Genomic DNA, 14,243 nt, shown 5'->3' on the forward strand with positions numbered 1-14,243 from the left:
ACAGCCATGTCTCTCAAACAGCAGATGAGATAAGTGATCAGTTGACCTCTTTTGGTGGTGTTGGTTGAGAGAAGGACATTGGCCAGGATGTATGGATACCCCTGCTCTTCTGTGACTAGTACGATGAGATCTTTTACATCCAGCTGAGCAGTTCCATCTGAAAGATCACACCTCTGATAATGCAGCACTCCTTCAGTACTGCACTCGCGTGTCAGCCTAGACTATGTCTTCAATTACTGCATGAACCTATGATCTTCTGACTCAAAGGTGAAAGGGCGACCACTGAGTCAAATCCTGCACAGTTTGACCTGTGTTGACCAGTAGGTAGGTGCATTACAGCATCAACAAAAAATGAAAGCCATTGGTTAACATTGTCAGACTGTGTTAAGTACGTCATAATATCATCTAATTCCTTCTCACGTTGATTTATGATGTACTGAATCAAAAGCATCTGCACTACAGAATGCCATCCTTGAGCACCTTGCAACTTGGTCAAAAATGGAGAGTTCTGAGGGGAGTAGAATTTTAAAAATTGGTTTGTGTCCCAGTATCACTTAATTCATAAATGATTGTATTTTTGAATGAATTATTGTCCCACCAGCTCCTAGGTTGTATGTTTTTTTTTAAAAAGTGAAATGCATATTTTTTTAACCAGACGGGCCCACCTACGACTTTGCTTGGAACGTTTGAAAGAATTGGTACCAGTGGGACCTGAGAGCTCGAGACACACCACACTCAGTTTACTTATGAAAGCCAAATTACATATCAAGGTAAGCTACTGGGAAGAAAATGCTGTATGAAATCAGCCCTGCAGGATAAATTGCAACACCAGGGAGTTAATAATATCACTGACCCCAGTTCGCCTGTTATTCACAAATAAGATAAGGGCAGGAAGGGCTGGTCCCATTAGGTGTTAAATAGTGTCAAATTTAACACCTCACAAAACTTTATGGCATTTAGACATTGGTTTTCTTGGCTATTGTAAACAATTTTACAACACCAAGATATAGTCCAACAATTTTTATTTGAAATCTACAAGCTTTCGGAGGCTTCCTCCTTCCTCAGGTAAATGTTCAGGAGCTCCTCGAAGCCTACGCATTTATTGGCTAGAGGTTGTGTATTTAGTTTGATACTTATTTTTGCACACATGCTTAATATAGGTAGGACCCTTTAGGTTTTTACGTAAAGGTTTAAAAAGTGACTGTTTTGCCTTCATTTGAATACCTGGGCAATTGAATGTCATTTACACTTTTGACAGCAGACAAAACTATTTCTGATGGAATGACCTACATAGTTACCTGGTCTCTTCCCTCCAGCCACTACTGCAATGCACTGCAGTATCATGGTACCGTGTTCAGTGCTGTTAATGTAAAAGAGTATGTGCGAAGGTAAAATTGATGACTAATCTCACCAAGCAGATGCTGCCGCCCACATTCTCATTCAGATTCTGATCTCTAAAAATCCTTTAGGAGATAGATATTGAGCAGAAATTAGGCAATTCCCTACCAATGACAAAAATCTGATGGAAATGCACCCTAAGGTGATTTGGTGCCTCTAGTTAGAATTGGCAGAGTCTTGGGACAAGTTACTTAATTGATATCCTGGTCTTGTAATTTTGTGTAGTGCATGGGAGGAGAGGGGTGTGATCTAAAGAGGGAAGAAAAATAACTCAACAACTAGCAAATGGAATGAAGATCTGTAAAACTGAAACCGTGTTATTGGTGTATGGATTTCATTTGACATAAGAGTTATACCTGCACAACTCATAGGAACGTAGGCTAGGGTATCAAGCAATATGGAGCAACGGTGGGTAAATGGAGTTGAGGTTCAGATCAGCCATGATCTAATTGAATGGTGGAACAGTCTCAAGGGGCTGAATGACCTACTCCTGTTCCTTCACCCCACTGCTTATTTTCTTTCCTCTTAAGTGACATGAGTCATGCTAGCCTTGCTATGAATACAGAGCTGTTGACCCACCACATAAGGTGCCATCTCGGCTACTTCTCGTGGTTCTTGAGCAGCGGAGGAAGACCAGGTTTTTACCTCGATTTCCCTGACTGTTTAGACTGATTGTACTCCGCCTGCAGGGAAAGCCTGTTGTTTGACTGCTTAGACTTGAGCCCCAGGATTGTCATGTTGGAGCAACCTAACTGTGCCCGGAGAAGTGTTTGACACCGTAGCTGGTAGGAATGGAGCAAATCTGACTATCTGTTTCTTGGGAGGTATTCTCACAGAAGATCTGGCCACTCACCTAGAAAGCCAGAAATCCATCACACCAACGATATAAAGGCAAGAATATTCACTTGAGAGAACTCTGTGCGGCAAGCCCCTGTTCCATCGGCCAATCTGAATATACGTAATCAAAGTGTCTGTACTTCCTTAGACTCTTGAAGAAGGTGATCGAAGGGCACTTCATCAGATTGATCAGCTAAAACGAGAACAGCGTCACTTGAAGCGGCAGCTGGAACTGCTCAACGTTGAGAGGACGCGGATGGACAGCATAGGATCAACTGTTTCTTCAGACAGATCAGATTCTGATCAAGGTAACATCTAAAAGCAGAGCGTACATTTACTGCAAAATCATTGTCTGCGGGTTGACCATGACAGAGAAACTTCTGACAGTAGTTTCGTTGGTATTGATCGAAGAATAGCGAAAATTCTTGATTACGTCGTTGTGAAATTGCTTCAGGTATAAATAGAAGTCTTTTTTTTAAAAGAGTTCACATTTTATCCGTATGCTCAACCTCTTCTGTCAGGTAGCAACAAAAAAATTATGCCTCCCATCAACTCACCTTTGTTTTGATCCCAGGTTAAGGCGAGTGAGACTTGGGCGTTTTTTTTCACCAAAGTCCTGTAAAGTGACTCATGCAATTTGTGGTTGAAATTCTTGAATACCTCAGCTGGGCACAAGCAGAAATGCAGACAGGATTATTATGGAGCCTTGTGTCATCCCTGGTTTAGAAGAAACGACTTCATGGTAGAGTTGGAGGAGGGAAGCAGCTTGTAGAAGATGCTTGCGCACCCCATGTACACCTGGGTCCTTGGAAGGGTTACTTTGGGAGAATGTTGGTCAGGATGCTGTTAGTAATTTGTGAAATCCATCATCCAGCAGGGTAGGGAGTTAAGACGACAGATCAATCTCTGAAGGATGAATCTTCCAAAACAGTTCCCACCTATCACTGGGGTGTTATAAAAGGCATCGCTGAGTGTCCTATTCTTTCCAATAGGTACAAGAACCCAAAAACTTGTAATCTAACAGCCAGGATCATTACCAAGTCAGGCCACAAATAATTGCCCATAAACGTGTGCTTTTTTAAAAATGGACAATAATATTCTTCTGCTGACGCAAAATAAAAGTATTTGTTCACAATAATTCAAAGTTACAATCTGTACAATAAAAACGAGAGTGGAATCTTAAAATGGTTGCATGAGCAAAATGGAGGGCAAAACCTCTCGCTGCTTTTGGTCATAAAACGTGATCCTTCTGTTTCCTGCAGAAGAAATCGATGTGGATGTGGAGGGTACTGAATACCTGTCACAAGACCTGGACTGGAGCAATAGCAGTGTGAGTGACTCTGACGAGCAGATCAGTGTGAAGAGCAGCTGCAGCGATGAGGGATACTTCAGTACTGGCATCAAGAGAATGAAACTGCTCCCAGCCCCTCACAAGACCCACACCAGCCTCTAAGGAAAACCAGTCCAGTCGTAAATTTCTTTCACACGACACATTGCTGCTCCTTGGTTGGACTTAGTGTTCAGTAGCACAACATGTCTTTTTCTCCCCCATTCACCACGCATTATTGCCTCCTGGTACTTTAAAGTTGCCCCGAAGAAAATGCACGTCATTTTAAGAATGGAACAAATTACAGAAGATTTGGAGGGGGAGAGGAAGAGGAGCGAATTACACTCTGAAGGCACGTCTCATATATTCACAGGTCTAGCTTTCCTTTTTTGTGTTCGTTCTTACACACGTTCTTTTTTTTTCACTTTTCCCATCAAACCCCCCCCTTTCCAATTACATTTAGAGGCACTTATAACACTTGCAGCAGTATAGGGAAGAGATCTGTTTAAACAGCCACAAGCTTGTCTCACAGGGTGCTGCATCATGCCACATGTTAGCCAGTGGACAGATTTTGCCATGGGGCACTGAGTGGCTGTTTAGTATGACACTCTTCTTGTATTACTCACGTTTTTGAGTTTAAGCTTGTTTATGATGCAATAGGGGTTACCTCATGTTTTCAACAAATTCAGCATAACTTTTTAGAGCAAAAATGCATCAACTTTTATATAAATCCTAATATGTATTAATATGGTTTTACTTATAATTTATACTGTTTGTTATAAATCAATAATGGGTAAATTTCATATGCATTTTATTGGATTGGATGCACTTGGCCATTTCCCCACTCCACCTCTCTTTTTCTTTAAAGAGATGGATTCGCTGCATGTAATCATTCTTGCTTGAGGTGATCAGCAATATCCTTCTAAAACCAATTCATGGAACAGAAGTGTAAACTTTGTGTGAAAACCTGTCTGATACAAGGATTCTTTATTAGAAATCCAACTCTAGGAACCTTACGTTTCAAAACCATTGCAAATTTTACAAGAATTGCCACAAAAACGCCCGCCCACAGCAAAACAGTGGTTCTTTGGTAACATCAAAAGTGGTGGTGGAGAAAAGTCGGTCGGACAACATACAGTCAAAGCATGTTTTTTCTTGATTTTTGTACAGGTACAATCTTTATTTTAAAAGGTCTTCGCTTGAAACCCAAAACCCTCCACCAGCAGGAATCTTGTGAAGATCTCTGTGGATGCTCTGCCACCCTATTCTGATGTTCAGATGATTAATTATAAGCACTCCCCATCAAAATGTCACATTTCTCCAGAGAGGCAACATTCAGGGCTGTGAGGTTCACTTCACAACCCTTGCCCGTGTGCTGCGACGATCCTTTTAATTTCCTTCCCTTCCGCTTTGCGGGCCTTCCTGTACCACGCACCATTCCTGGGTGATGGGGCAGGTGACCTGCTCCCAGCTCTCAACCAGTATTCCTCTGAAATTGTCCGGAGCAGCTGCACAGGACCGTCTCCTGTACTCTATCTCTTCCTGGAGAGAACCAATCGCTATCTACTCAGTGCCCTAACAGGAATCTGTTAAACTGGTCGGCAGCTGTTTTAATGTTTCTGTTTTATGTGTTGTCAGCTATGGCAATCGTGGAGGCTTTCCACCAAACCTGTCCTACATGGCAAGAAGTGCCTGCCCGTCGTCCTTTGGTAAAGAAAATGGCAGCTGGTGATAATCCTGATAAATTAAGTGCTGAATATGTTTTTTTTTTGAAGTGCACGTGCTTTTTTTTAAACATTGCTGCGCTTATACCATTGATCAGTCCATGGTGTGCACTTTCTGAAAAAAAGTTGGTGCTCACAAAGTTGTGACCTCCTCCTGAAGCTCCAGGAGTAAACCTTGATCTTCAGGAAAGGAATACTTTGAATATTAAACTGTCAAGTCAGAGAGGCCTCTTGACAAAAAAAAATGATGAAACCTGCACTTTGAAGATGGTTTGTTTGAATTCACTGACACTAGCCCTGGCCTGAGAATTCTTCCAAGTCCATCTGTGTTCTAAAATTGCCTCAAATCCAATAAAAGGATTTTAAAAATGTCGGTACCATAAAATTCTCTATTGACTGTAAATATACCTTTCCCATTTTAACTTGAAGTTGAGTCTCAGACTCTGGATCTTTTTATTATGTATTGTGCCTTCTGAGTTTTGTAAAAGTTGGAGGTCTGTGATTTGCTCCTCTGGAAGGCCCCTTCCCACATTCTCGAGAGAGGCCGTTCTCCAAGTGGCCCATGAGGAGTTTATCCTTGGAAATTTGGCTGAAGACTGTGGGTATTCTATAGGATAAGATAATCTAAATGCACATATGGGATAAACAAGAGTGCTAGATATGGGGAATTAGAACTCAGTTGACATTGGGCTGCAAGATGCTCAAGATCCATGCAGGCCAAGGTCACTCGTATGTTACCCATGCCACAATCAACATCTATTCTGTAGGCCGCAGGCTCCCTGTAGTGTATTTACCTTATGCTAAGCAGACTGTTTGGCTCATGGGTCTGGCGCTACCATTTTTTTCACCAGTTCCAGTAAGCTTACCTGTTCCCATTCCTGCTGCAACGCTGGAGAGGTAACAGCAGCTTGTTGGATGCACAAACCATGGTACTAAATGGAGCATGCGTAAAATAAATCTAAATGCCCTGATTCAGTTAGTCTGGAAGTTCGAGGTTACTCCATAGCAACGCAGTACTCTTGTGAAAGTAGACAAATGCACTTGATGTTGGCCGCAGACTACGTTGGGCCGGATGATTGTTTACTATTATGCTGTACATACCAAACTCAGATTTCCATTTGTCTTAGAGGGGTTTTCAATATTTTTCTCTCCATAGCTTGCTTTTAATCGATTTATTTGTTTTCAAGCCTTTGTAGTCTCATTTTTTCCTTACCCCCTTCCACATGTTGTACTGTGAAAAGGGATACTTGTCCCTTTTCTGTTTTAAAACAGTACTTTTGTATTTATGAAGGTTTGATTTCCCAGACACAGGTCCAAGTACTTGTGTCATGAAACCCAATCCTTAGTCCACTGTGCTCAGTGAACAAGGCAAAAGGCCATCTTAGAAAAAGGCCTGTTGTTATGTTACTGAAATTATATGTTTTGTCTTTTCACTCCTTGCACTTGAAGAGCTTCGTTCCAATACAGTTTCTGGCTGTTAATAATAATTATAAGACAAAATGAGCTCTGGGTTCAAAATTAGTATAACTGGTACAAAGGGTTCGTTGTAGTTTTAAAGAAAGTGTGCCCTTTCTCAGCAGCATAGACACAGCCAGTAATTTTTTTAGTGGCAGGCCACTTGTATCCATGTGTTGCTTGTGGCAACAGTTCAATTATTAACACTTTGGTGACAGTTGCACAAAAATACACATATGAAATCGGTGTCTCAGAGACCACCTGCTTGTAGCAACCAGCAAACATCTGTTACAACAATGAATTAATGATTCTCTCCAGCCTGTATCAGGAAATTTCTCTTTGGGACCACTAAAATCAGTCCAGAAAGGCAGCTGAATCAAGTGGCTTGACTGCAACTCAGTAACATTAACTCGGTCTTCATAGGAGTGGCACCAGTGTTAAATTTGAACCCTTGTGTTTCTGATGTACTGTATTTTAGGCACTGGTGCCACACTTGAGATTTTCCCTGCACTGGCATCAAGTGTGCAGCATCCTGCTGCAGATGCCAGCCCAATCACACTGGGTGAAAGGCTGCCTCCAAGAGATGGTCTTGCACTTATTTTACCGAGTGCTGACCACAGTAAAACTGCAGCTGTATCAAAGCCTGCCTGTTGTTTTAATTATCTTCCCCCTTGCCCACTTTTTACATTTATCTCTTCACAATCAGAAATTACATCAGGAGGCTGGTGAATCACACTCTGAGTTTGCATGTGGAGATCTCTTTCATCTCTTTCCCACCGCCCCCCCTCCCCCCATTCCATATGGAGTAACCTTACCTGCACTTATACATGAATGGTGCCAGCACTGAACCCCAACTACAGCACTGACCCCAGCAGTTTGAATGTCTTGCCCTGGTTTAAAAAAAATTAGAGAAGCTGCCCTACACCTCCCCCCCCCCCCCCCCCCCCCGTCCAATATAAAAGCACCTGTGAAGATGATACAGTGTGCTTCAGTTATTGCCCCCAGCACCACAACTGTAGCATTAATTGTGGGGGGGGGGTGGGGGGAGAAGGGGAGATTTGCACGTACAAAGCTCTACCAGCATAAATCAGTGAGAGGAATCATATGGCAGTCACAGAAACTCAGCCCAGAGGTGTGTATGCCATTACTGATCACATCAGTATAAATTTTTAAAAATTTGTTGACAGCGATTTGGTACAGTTTTTTCACCTGACTGGTTTAAAATGAATGCTAAGCATTCAGCACATTGTACCAATTGTGTCACTGCCGAGCAGAGACAATATGTAAAGTTTTTTTTTAAATGGTCGCCCGTTTCCAGCCGTACCTCTGTTTTTGCTCGATTGAGTTTGGTTTCCAGTTGTGTATGTGATGCACCAACCCCTCTCCCATGATTGCACTAATCTCTTTCTCACTAATGATGGGCACGTAAGGATTTTTCTACCTGAAACTGCAGAATTTTCCCATTTTGATGTTGTATTTCTGATTAACCAGGTAAAATTTAAATGAATGCGTAAGAAAAAAAAAAAATCAACTTTATGCCGTGTTGTCACTTGGCTTATTGGTACCAATAAGTGGCAGAAAAAAATTCAGGCCTTAGGGAACAGTCCACTTTAATGTGCGATACCCGTAATTCACCCACACTTTAAATTGCTCCCACCGTTACCCTCACCATCTGGCCTGTAACCACCAGTACTTCACCATCGTGTTATAGAGGTGAAAATACGGTGTCCAGACACAAGTCTGGAGGAGCAGAATCTATAACTGTATTGCACATCCATCATTACACTTTACTGAAGCCCTGGTGATGAGATGGTGCCATGATATACACCACGATGACGAATTTATAATGTTTTCCCAACCAAAATGCATTATCAGCGTAATAAATTGAACAGTGTAAGTAAGTCTGGTGGGGGATGGAAAAGACATGGATTGCAGGTACTGCCAACTCTTAAAGACCCAGTTTGTTTCCTGTGCAGATTGCAATTACAAAATGTCTTCATGGACTTTTTTTTCCCCCCCGAAGTATCAGTTTTCATCTGTCATTGTGTAAATGAGAGAACCTCGTTCTTGGAATAAGCCTGCCTTTTTGTATCTGAATTGAGCACTTTTGGAAATGCAGTACAAAACCGCCGTAGAGCATTGTTTATGAAAAATATTTATACCATTTCATAATGGTGAAATTGTGCCTTCTCCCCTGTTGCAATGAAATATTGAAATTTGTACACACACTTCTCCACAGTTTGCAGATTTAAAATGGACAGTGAGCATGTTTCTGGGTCAGTTCACAAGTCCCATTTTAAAACTAAACTCTCAGGTTTTGACACTGACATTACCTGATAAACAGACTCGACCATGCTCGCTTAGATTGGAATATAGCCGAATTGCTATCAGTAGTTTATCTGCCGGTGCAATAGTGTGACAGAATACTTCAGAGCTGACTGATACCTGTTTTGTCCCTTTTTGCTTTCTTTTTGTATATGTTGTACTTAATGTGTAGGCTGATGGGTTTAAGGATACCAAAATCCTTGTAAGTTCTCAGGCACCAGTTCTGTTGTGAATGTTCAAGTCAATCTTCCACAGTGTTGCATAAAGTGGGGGTCAAAACCAGTTGTGGTCTTCAGGTGAAGCGGAGCTAGATAGCAAGGATGAGGGGGCACATATTCAGTTCACTCCCCATTTTGCAGTCATACATTCTGTCCTTCATTTTATTTTTCCATTATAAATTCCTGTGTCCACATTTATAACAGAAACTGCCTCTTGAATCTGGTCACACTGCAATTACACCCTCCTGCCAATGGTAGCTTGCAATTCATTAACAATTGCAGTGTAACTGGGTTCATGAAGTGACGAGAAGAACCACTTGTCTCTTCAGCAGCAAAGAAATCCAGTTCCAAACTGGCTTCATCCGTTTATCTTATAAAACGTTGTTCTGAAAAAACATGGTATGGTTGGGATATGGGGCCTTGTTCCCACAACTCAACCGTGCCGTCACGTGGAGTCACTCAGTGAGAGAGAAAATCAAAACTAAGAGATTCAGCTTGGTGTCGAGTAATCTGTATGTTCTCTCGGTCAGTTTAGCCCAGAGAGTGCAACATGAGGGAAATAGTGAGGAAAGAAATAGATTTGCAGAAGAGGGAATGTGCCATGTTTCTCAGTGTTCCTCCCAAACCACATTGGCTTCTGGCTGGCAAACCCCCAGGAGGAATTGGCACAGACATGGATTGGAGGTACTGCCACCTCTTAATGACCAGACCAGCAGAAACTAACAAACAATTTACTGAGTGCCTGAGAACGGACGTCTGTGTGGCTTTGGTAAACTGCGCTCCAGCTATTTTAATATTGCCTTCAGTCTGGCTGTCTTCCAGTTCCTTCAACAGACTCCATCGTTGTTGTCGGCCTTTCAAAGCGTGCATTTAAAAAAAAAACCTCAATACCAAAGCAAGTTTGCTTAACAGTAATTGTTCATAGTTATGTGCTGGAGGGGCAGGATTAAGGATGTAGTAATGTGAGGGCAGGGGGGTGTGGAGAGGAAGACTGGTGGGATTAATTTTGAAAGCAAAATGGATGGATTAAGGTTGAACTCCCTGTTTGTAAGATCTTTTTTCTGTACTTTCTCCAAATCCTCTTCTTGTTGCACTGGGCAGCTTCTGTGACAGGGAAAGGGAACGACTGCCAGGCTTCCACAAAGACCAACCTGGAATGAGCTACAGGTGACCTACCTCCCTCACCTATGAGGACACCATCTGGTCTCCACATGGTTCAGATATGGAGCAAGTGTGTGGGGAATTGCAGGTGTGATCGAATGTACACCGCTCATTAACCACATTGGCCATGGTTTTGTTACAATAAATCTGTTCTGTCACCTTTTGGGCCTTGTAGAAATAGCTCTTCTCCAGCTCCCCTATTAGTTTCAATCCAATCTGCAGGTCTTCCATACCGATTGTTTCTTCCCAGTATTTTTTTTCCTCCCTCCTCCCAAATTGGCATTATGAGAAACTGGATCAGTTGGAAAAAAATGAACTTTTAAATGTAAGCTGAAGATTCAAGTGTTGAACCTGCACAAGGGATCAACAGAGGGGAGGGCACAATCCTTTATTTTTCACATTCTGATTAATGTAAATACCTTTATTTTTTCCTCTGTCAAGACCATACAGTGGTGCTTATTATTCCAGGTAGCACGTGTGTTTTTAGGCTACTGTATGTGTTAGAAGACATGTTGCTGTGTGTATGTATACTTAATGTATTGTTCAATTGTTGTATAAAATTAAAAAAAAACACAATTTATTTCATTATTATACTGTCCCCGTTGTGATGCGTAAACAGTGGTGTGATTTTCGTACTCCACAATTGTGGCCCCTCATCTGCAGTCTAGTGATACAGTCTTATGTTGCAGGCTTGAAATGATCACAGCACTGCTGCCCAATTTGGGATCCCGAAGTGGGTTGCAAACAAAACTGAGAATCTGCCAGTCCTTTTCATTCACAAATTGATCCATGCTGGTTTTCCAGGTATGGAGCAAGTCAGCAGTACAAGGCAAAATCGTAATTCCTCCTGTAAAGGAATCAGTGAGTACGTAGGGGAACTGGATGGCGGAGTAGCTTAGACTCCTGGCCTATCACCTTTCGAGATTGCCTCCAATCCAACTCAAATTAATGTGATGCAAGTCTATTTCTTCTGGCTATAAGGGTCCTATATGAAATGAGTTTTGGCAAATCTTAATCTAGTTTTAGTGGACAAAGGCTTACAGCACAAAACCATCACTAATTGGCAATGTCATTCAGTGAGGCTACAAGCTGGCGAGTGTCGGGGAAAGGGAAAAGTTGTCACAACTGGGTACAGTAGGGGGTAACGTAAGGTTAGGGCTGAGGCTTGTTGACGTAGAGTTGCTGTCCTGTACCTGACCCAGATATGCTTATTGCTGACATTTGGGTGCCTGTAATGGGAAAAGTTCTATTCCCACATGAACATCCCCTCACCTCAATGAGAATGAGAATTAAGGGTTGATGCAGCTGTTTGCATCAAGAGTACCCAGACACAGGTTGCTTTGGACCAAGCCAAGTGGATTAAGTTTGTGTACAAGCAGCCCACTTAAATTGATGTGTCCACAATTGGGTTGTTGTGAATCTCTTTGTGTAGGGTCTCAGAAGGGAATGTTCTTACTCGCTCCATTCCTGCAGTCACCACTGAACAGGCCATTATGCACCATTTCCTTGAGGGCCCATTTGCAGTATTTATGCATTTTCAAAGCATTGCTTCCTTGAAATGACTGCTCAAAGTATCAAGAACATGACAACCAAGGTGGCCTGAAGTCTTGAGTGCTCAGGGACCCATCTCAATTACAATTGCAAAATGCTTCCTTGGAGGTATAACAGATGAAGTGTGGTATATTCTGAACCGTCTGTAAAGGCTTCCTCGTCGTTTGAAATTCAACTTAAACGTGCAAACCTTTTTGGTCAACCCACTTCTCGCTGTTCTACCGTGTCTGTGTTTGATCTTGCATTGCACCAAGTTTGTACTGGCACATTTTCATGCTCTCGCTGTTGGTTGAATTCCGAAAGGAAAGAAAGACTTGCATTTATACAACGACTTTCACAACCTCAGGATGTTTCAAAACACTTCAAAAGGTACTTTATTGGCAATGAAGTGTAAAGTCACTGTTGTAATGTAGGAAACGCAGCAGCCAATTTGTGCACAGCAAGCTTCCACAAACAGCAATGTCATAATGACTAGATAATCTGTTTTTCGGTGTTCGTTGAGGGATAAACATTGGCCAGGACACCGGGGAGAATGCCCCAGTTCTTCGAAATAGTGTCCATGGGATCTTTTATGTTCACCTGAGAGGGCAGATGGGGCTTTGGTTTAATTCTTATCGGAAAGACGGCACCGCTGACAGTGCAGCTGTGGAGAGATCCTGAGAGATGATCTTGAAAAGACAGTATCCTTTGGTTATTTCCCCTGCTCCTTCTGTGGTACTGAACGGAATTCTTTGTATGTTGCGGGGGGGCGGGGGGGTGGGTGGTTAGCGTACTCTCTTGGAGATACTGATTCCTGGTGGGATATGGTTCCATTCCTGCCAGCACCCCTCTAGTCTCTTGCCCAATTGAATATTCCTCATCGCGTCTGATGCCAATGAAACTTGCCAGCAATCATTGGATAGGAATTTAAAAGGAGTAACCCTGGTTAACATCACTTCCCCCCTTCCCACCTGGGCCTCTGTGCCCAACTGTGGCCTTAGCTGACATGAAGGAGGTTGAATTTCAGTCTAAGAATGGGTCCGACTCTGCCGATGAGAAGTAAGCGTATGTTGTAAGTGCACATGGACACTTAAAGCTGATTGAAGCACGAGGTATTCCTGATTTCTTGAAACCACGTGGGACTGGGTTGCCATTCCAGCACAGAAACCTGCTGGAAAGTTCATTACTACCAATAACATCATGGGGCGTTTGCTTGTCTTTGTGTGAGGATCTCTTAATTTTTCAGCTGCCCCACATCTTCCGTGTGCTATGTGTTTTTCCCATTAATTCAGTCGAGCTGTTGTAAGATAACTTCACAAACACTGGGTGCCTTGATCTTCAGATGCACATTTTACCAGTGCTGGCTTTCATGCTTGTAAAATCATGAACAGCTGCCCAGCTGACTGATGTAGAAGATTTGAAGGGAACAACTAATGAACTTGAATAATAAAGAGACAAGTAATAAAGGCACACATTGAAACCATTTATAATATAGATTTGATGACAATTTCAGGCAGACAATTCTTCCCCCTTCCAAGCACAAGAATATGTCGGCTTGCATTTAACAAAGTCATTACAGGTGACTGCCTGCCTGTGCTGCACAGTGGAATGGATACGAAGCAGCTCGGTTCGAAGGATTGAGGATTGAGTACTTCAGTTAGTCAGTCAATTCCCCAGTACAGTAAGAAAGTGCCTTTCTTAGGACGCCTCCCCAGGATGTCCCTAAATGCTTCGCAGCCAATTAAATAGTTTTGACTGTTGTTACGTAGGCAAATGCAGCAACCAGTTTGTACACAGAAGGATCCCACCAACTGTAATTAGTTCAGTGACCAGTTAACCTGTTTTGATGGTGTTGGTTGAGAGAGGAGTATTGACCAGGACATCAAGTGAATTCCATGCTCTTCAAAAGATTATAGCCACCTGAACAAGCAGAGGGGGGCCTCAGTTTAATGTCTCATCTGAAATATGGTTTAATCCCTCATTTATTCTTTGTTTTTGTCCTCCTTCGGTTGACATGGAATCATACAGTGCAGAAGGAGACCGTTCAGCCCATCGTGCCTGTGCCAGCTCTTTGAAAGAGCTATCCAAAAAGCCCCAATCCCCCTGCTCTTTCCCCATATCCCTGCAATTTTTTCCTTTTCAAGTATTTATCCAAATCCCTTTTGAAGGTTACTATTGAATCTGCTTCAACCACCCTTTCAGGCAACGGATTCCAGATCATAACAACTCGCTGCAAAAAAATATTCTCCTCATCTCCCCTCTGGTGCT

The 14,243-nt window shown here is 42.4% G+C and overlaps 1 protein-coding gene across 2 annotated transcripts in view; it reads left to right on the forward strand.

The window, feature by feature from the left end:
* mxd1 (MAX dimerization protein 1) overlaps window positions 1-14,243 on the forward strand; it is a 97,286-nt gene that overhangs the window by 19,633 nt on the left and 63,410 nt on the right. The window contains exons 4-6 of one of the 2 annotated variants that reach the window (XM_068001272.1): window positions 656-770; window positions 2,384-2,543; window positions 3,498-11,033. The exons of the other annotated variant lie outside the window; for it this stretch is intronic. Coding sequence (XP_067857373.1) covers window positions 656-770; window positions 2,384-2,543; window positions 3,498-3,688 — 466 coding nt within the window. The 3' untranslated portion in view covers window positions 3,689-11,033. Of the gene's footprint in view, window positions 1-655; window positions 771-2,383; window positions 2,544-3,497; window positions 11,034-14,243 lie in introns of those variants that run through there. 2 annotated transcript variants of the gene reach the window in all.

The sequence above is a fragment of the Heptranchias perlo genome, chromosome 20 (genome assembly GCF_035084215.1).
Source record: "Heptranchias perlo isolate sHepPer1 chromosome 20, sHepPer1.hap1, whole genome shotgun sequence".
NCBI classification, from domain to species: domain Eukaryota; kingdom Metazoa; phylum Chordata; class Chondrichthyes; order Hexanchiformes; family Hexanchidae; genus Heptranchias; species Heptranchias perlo.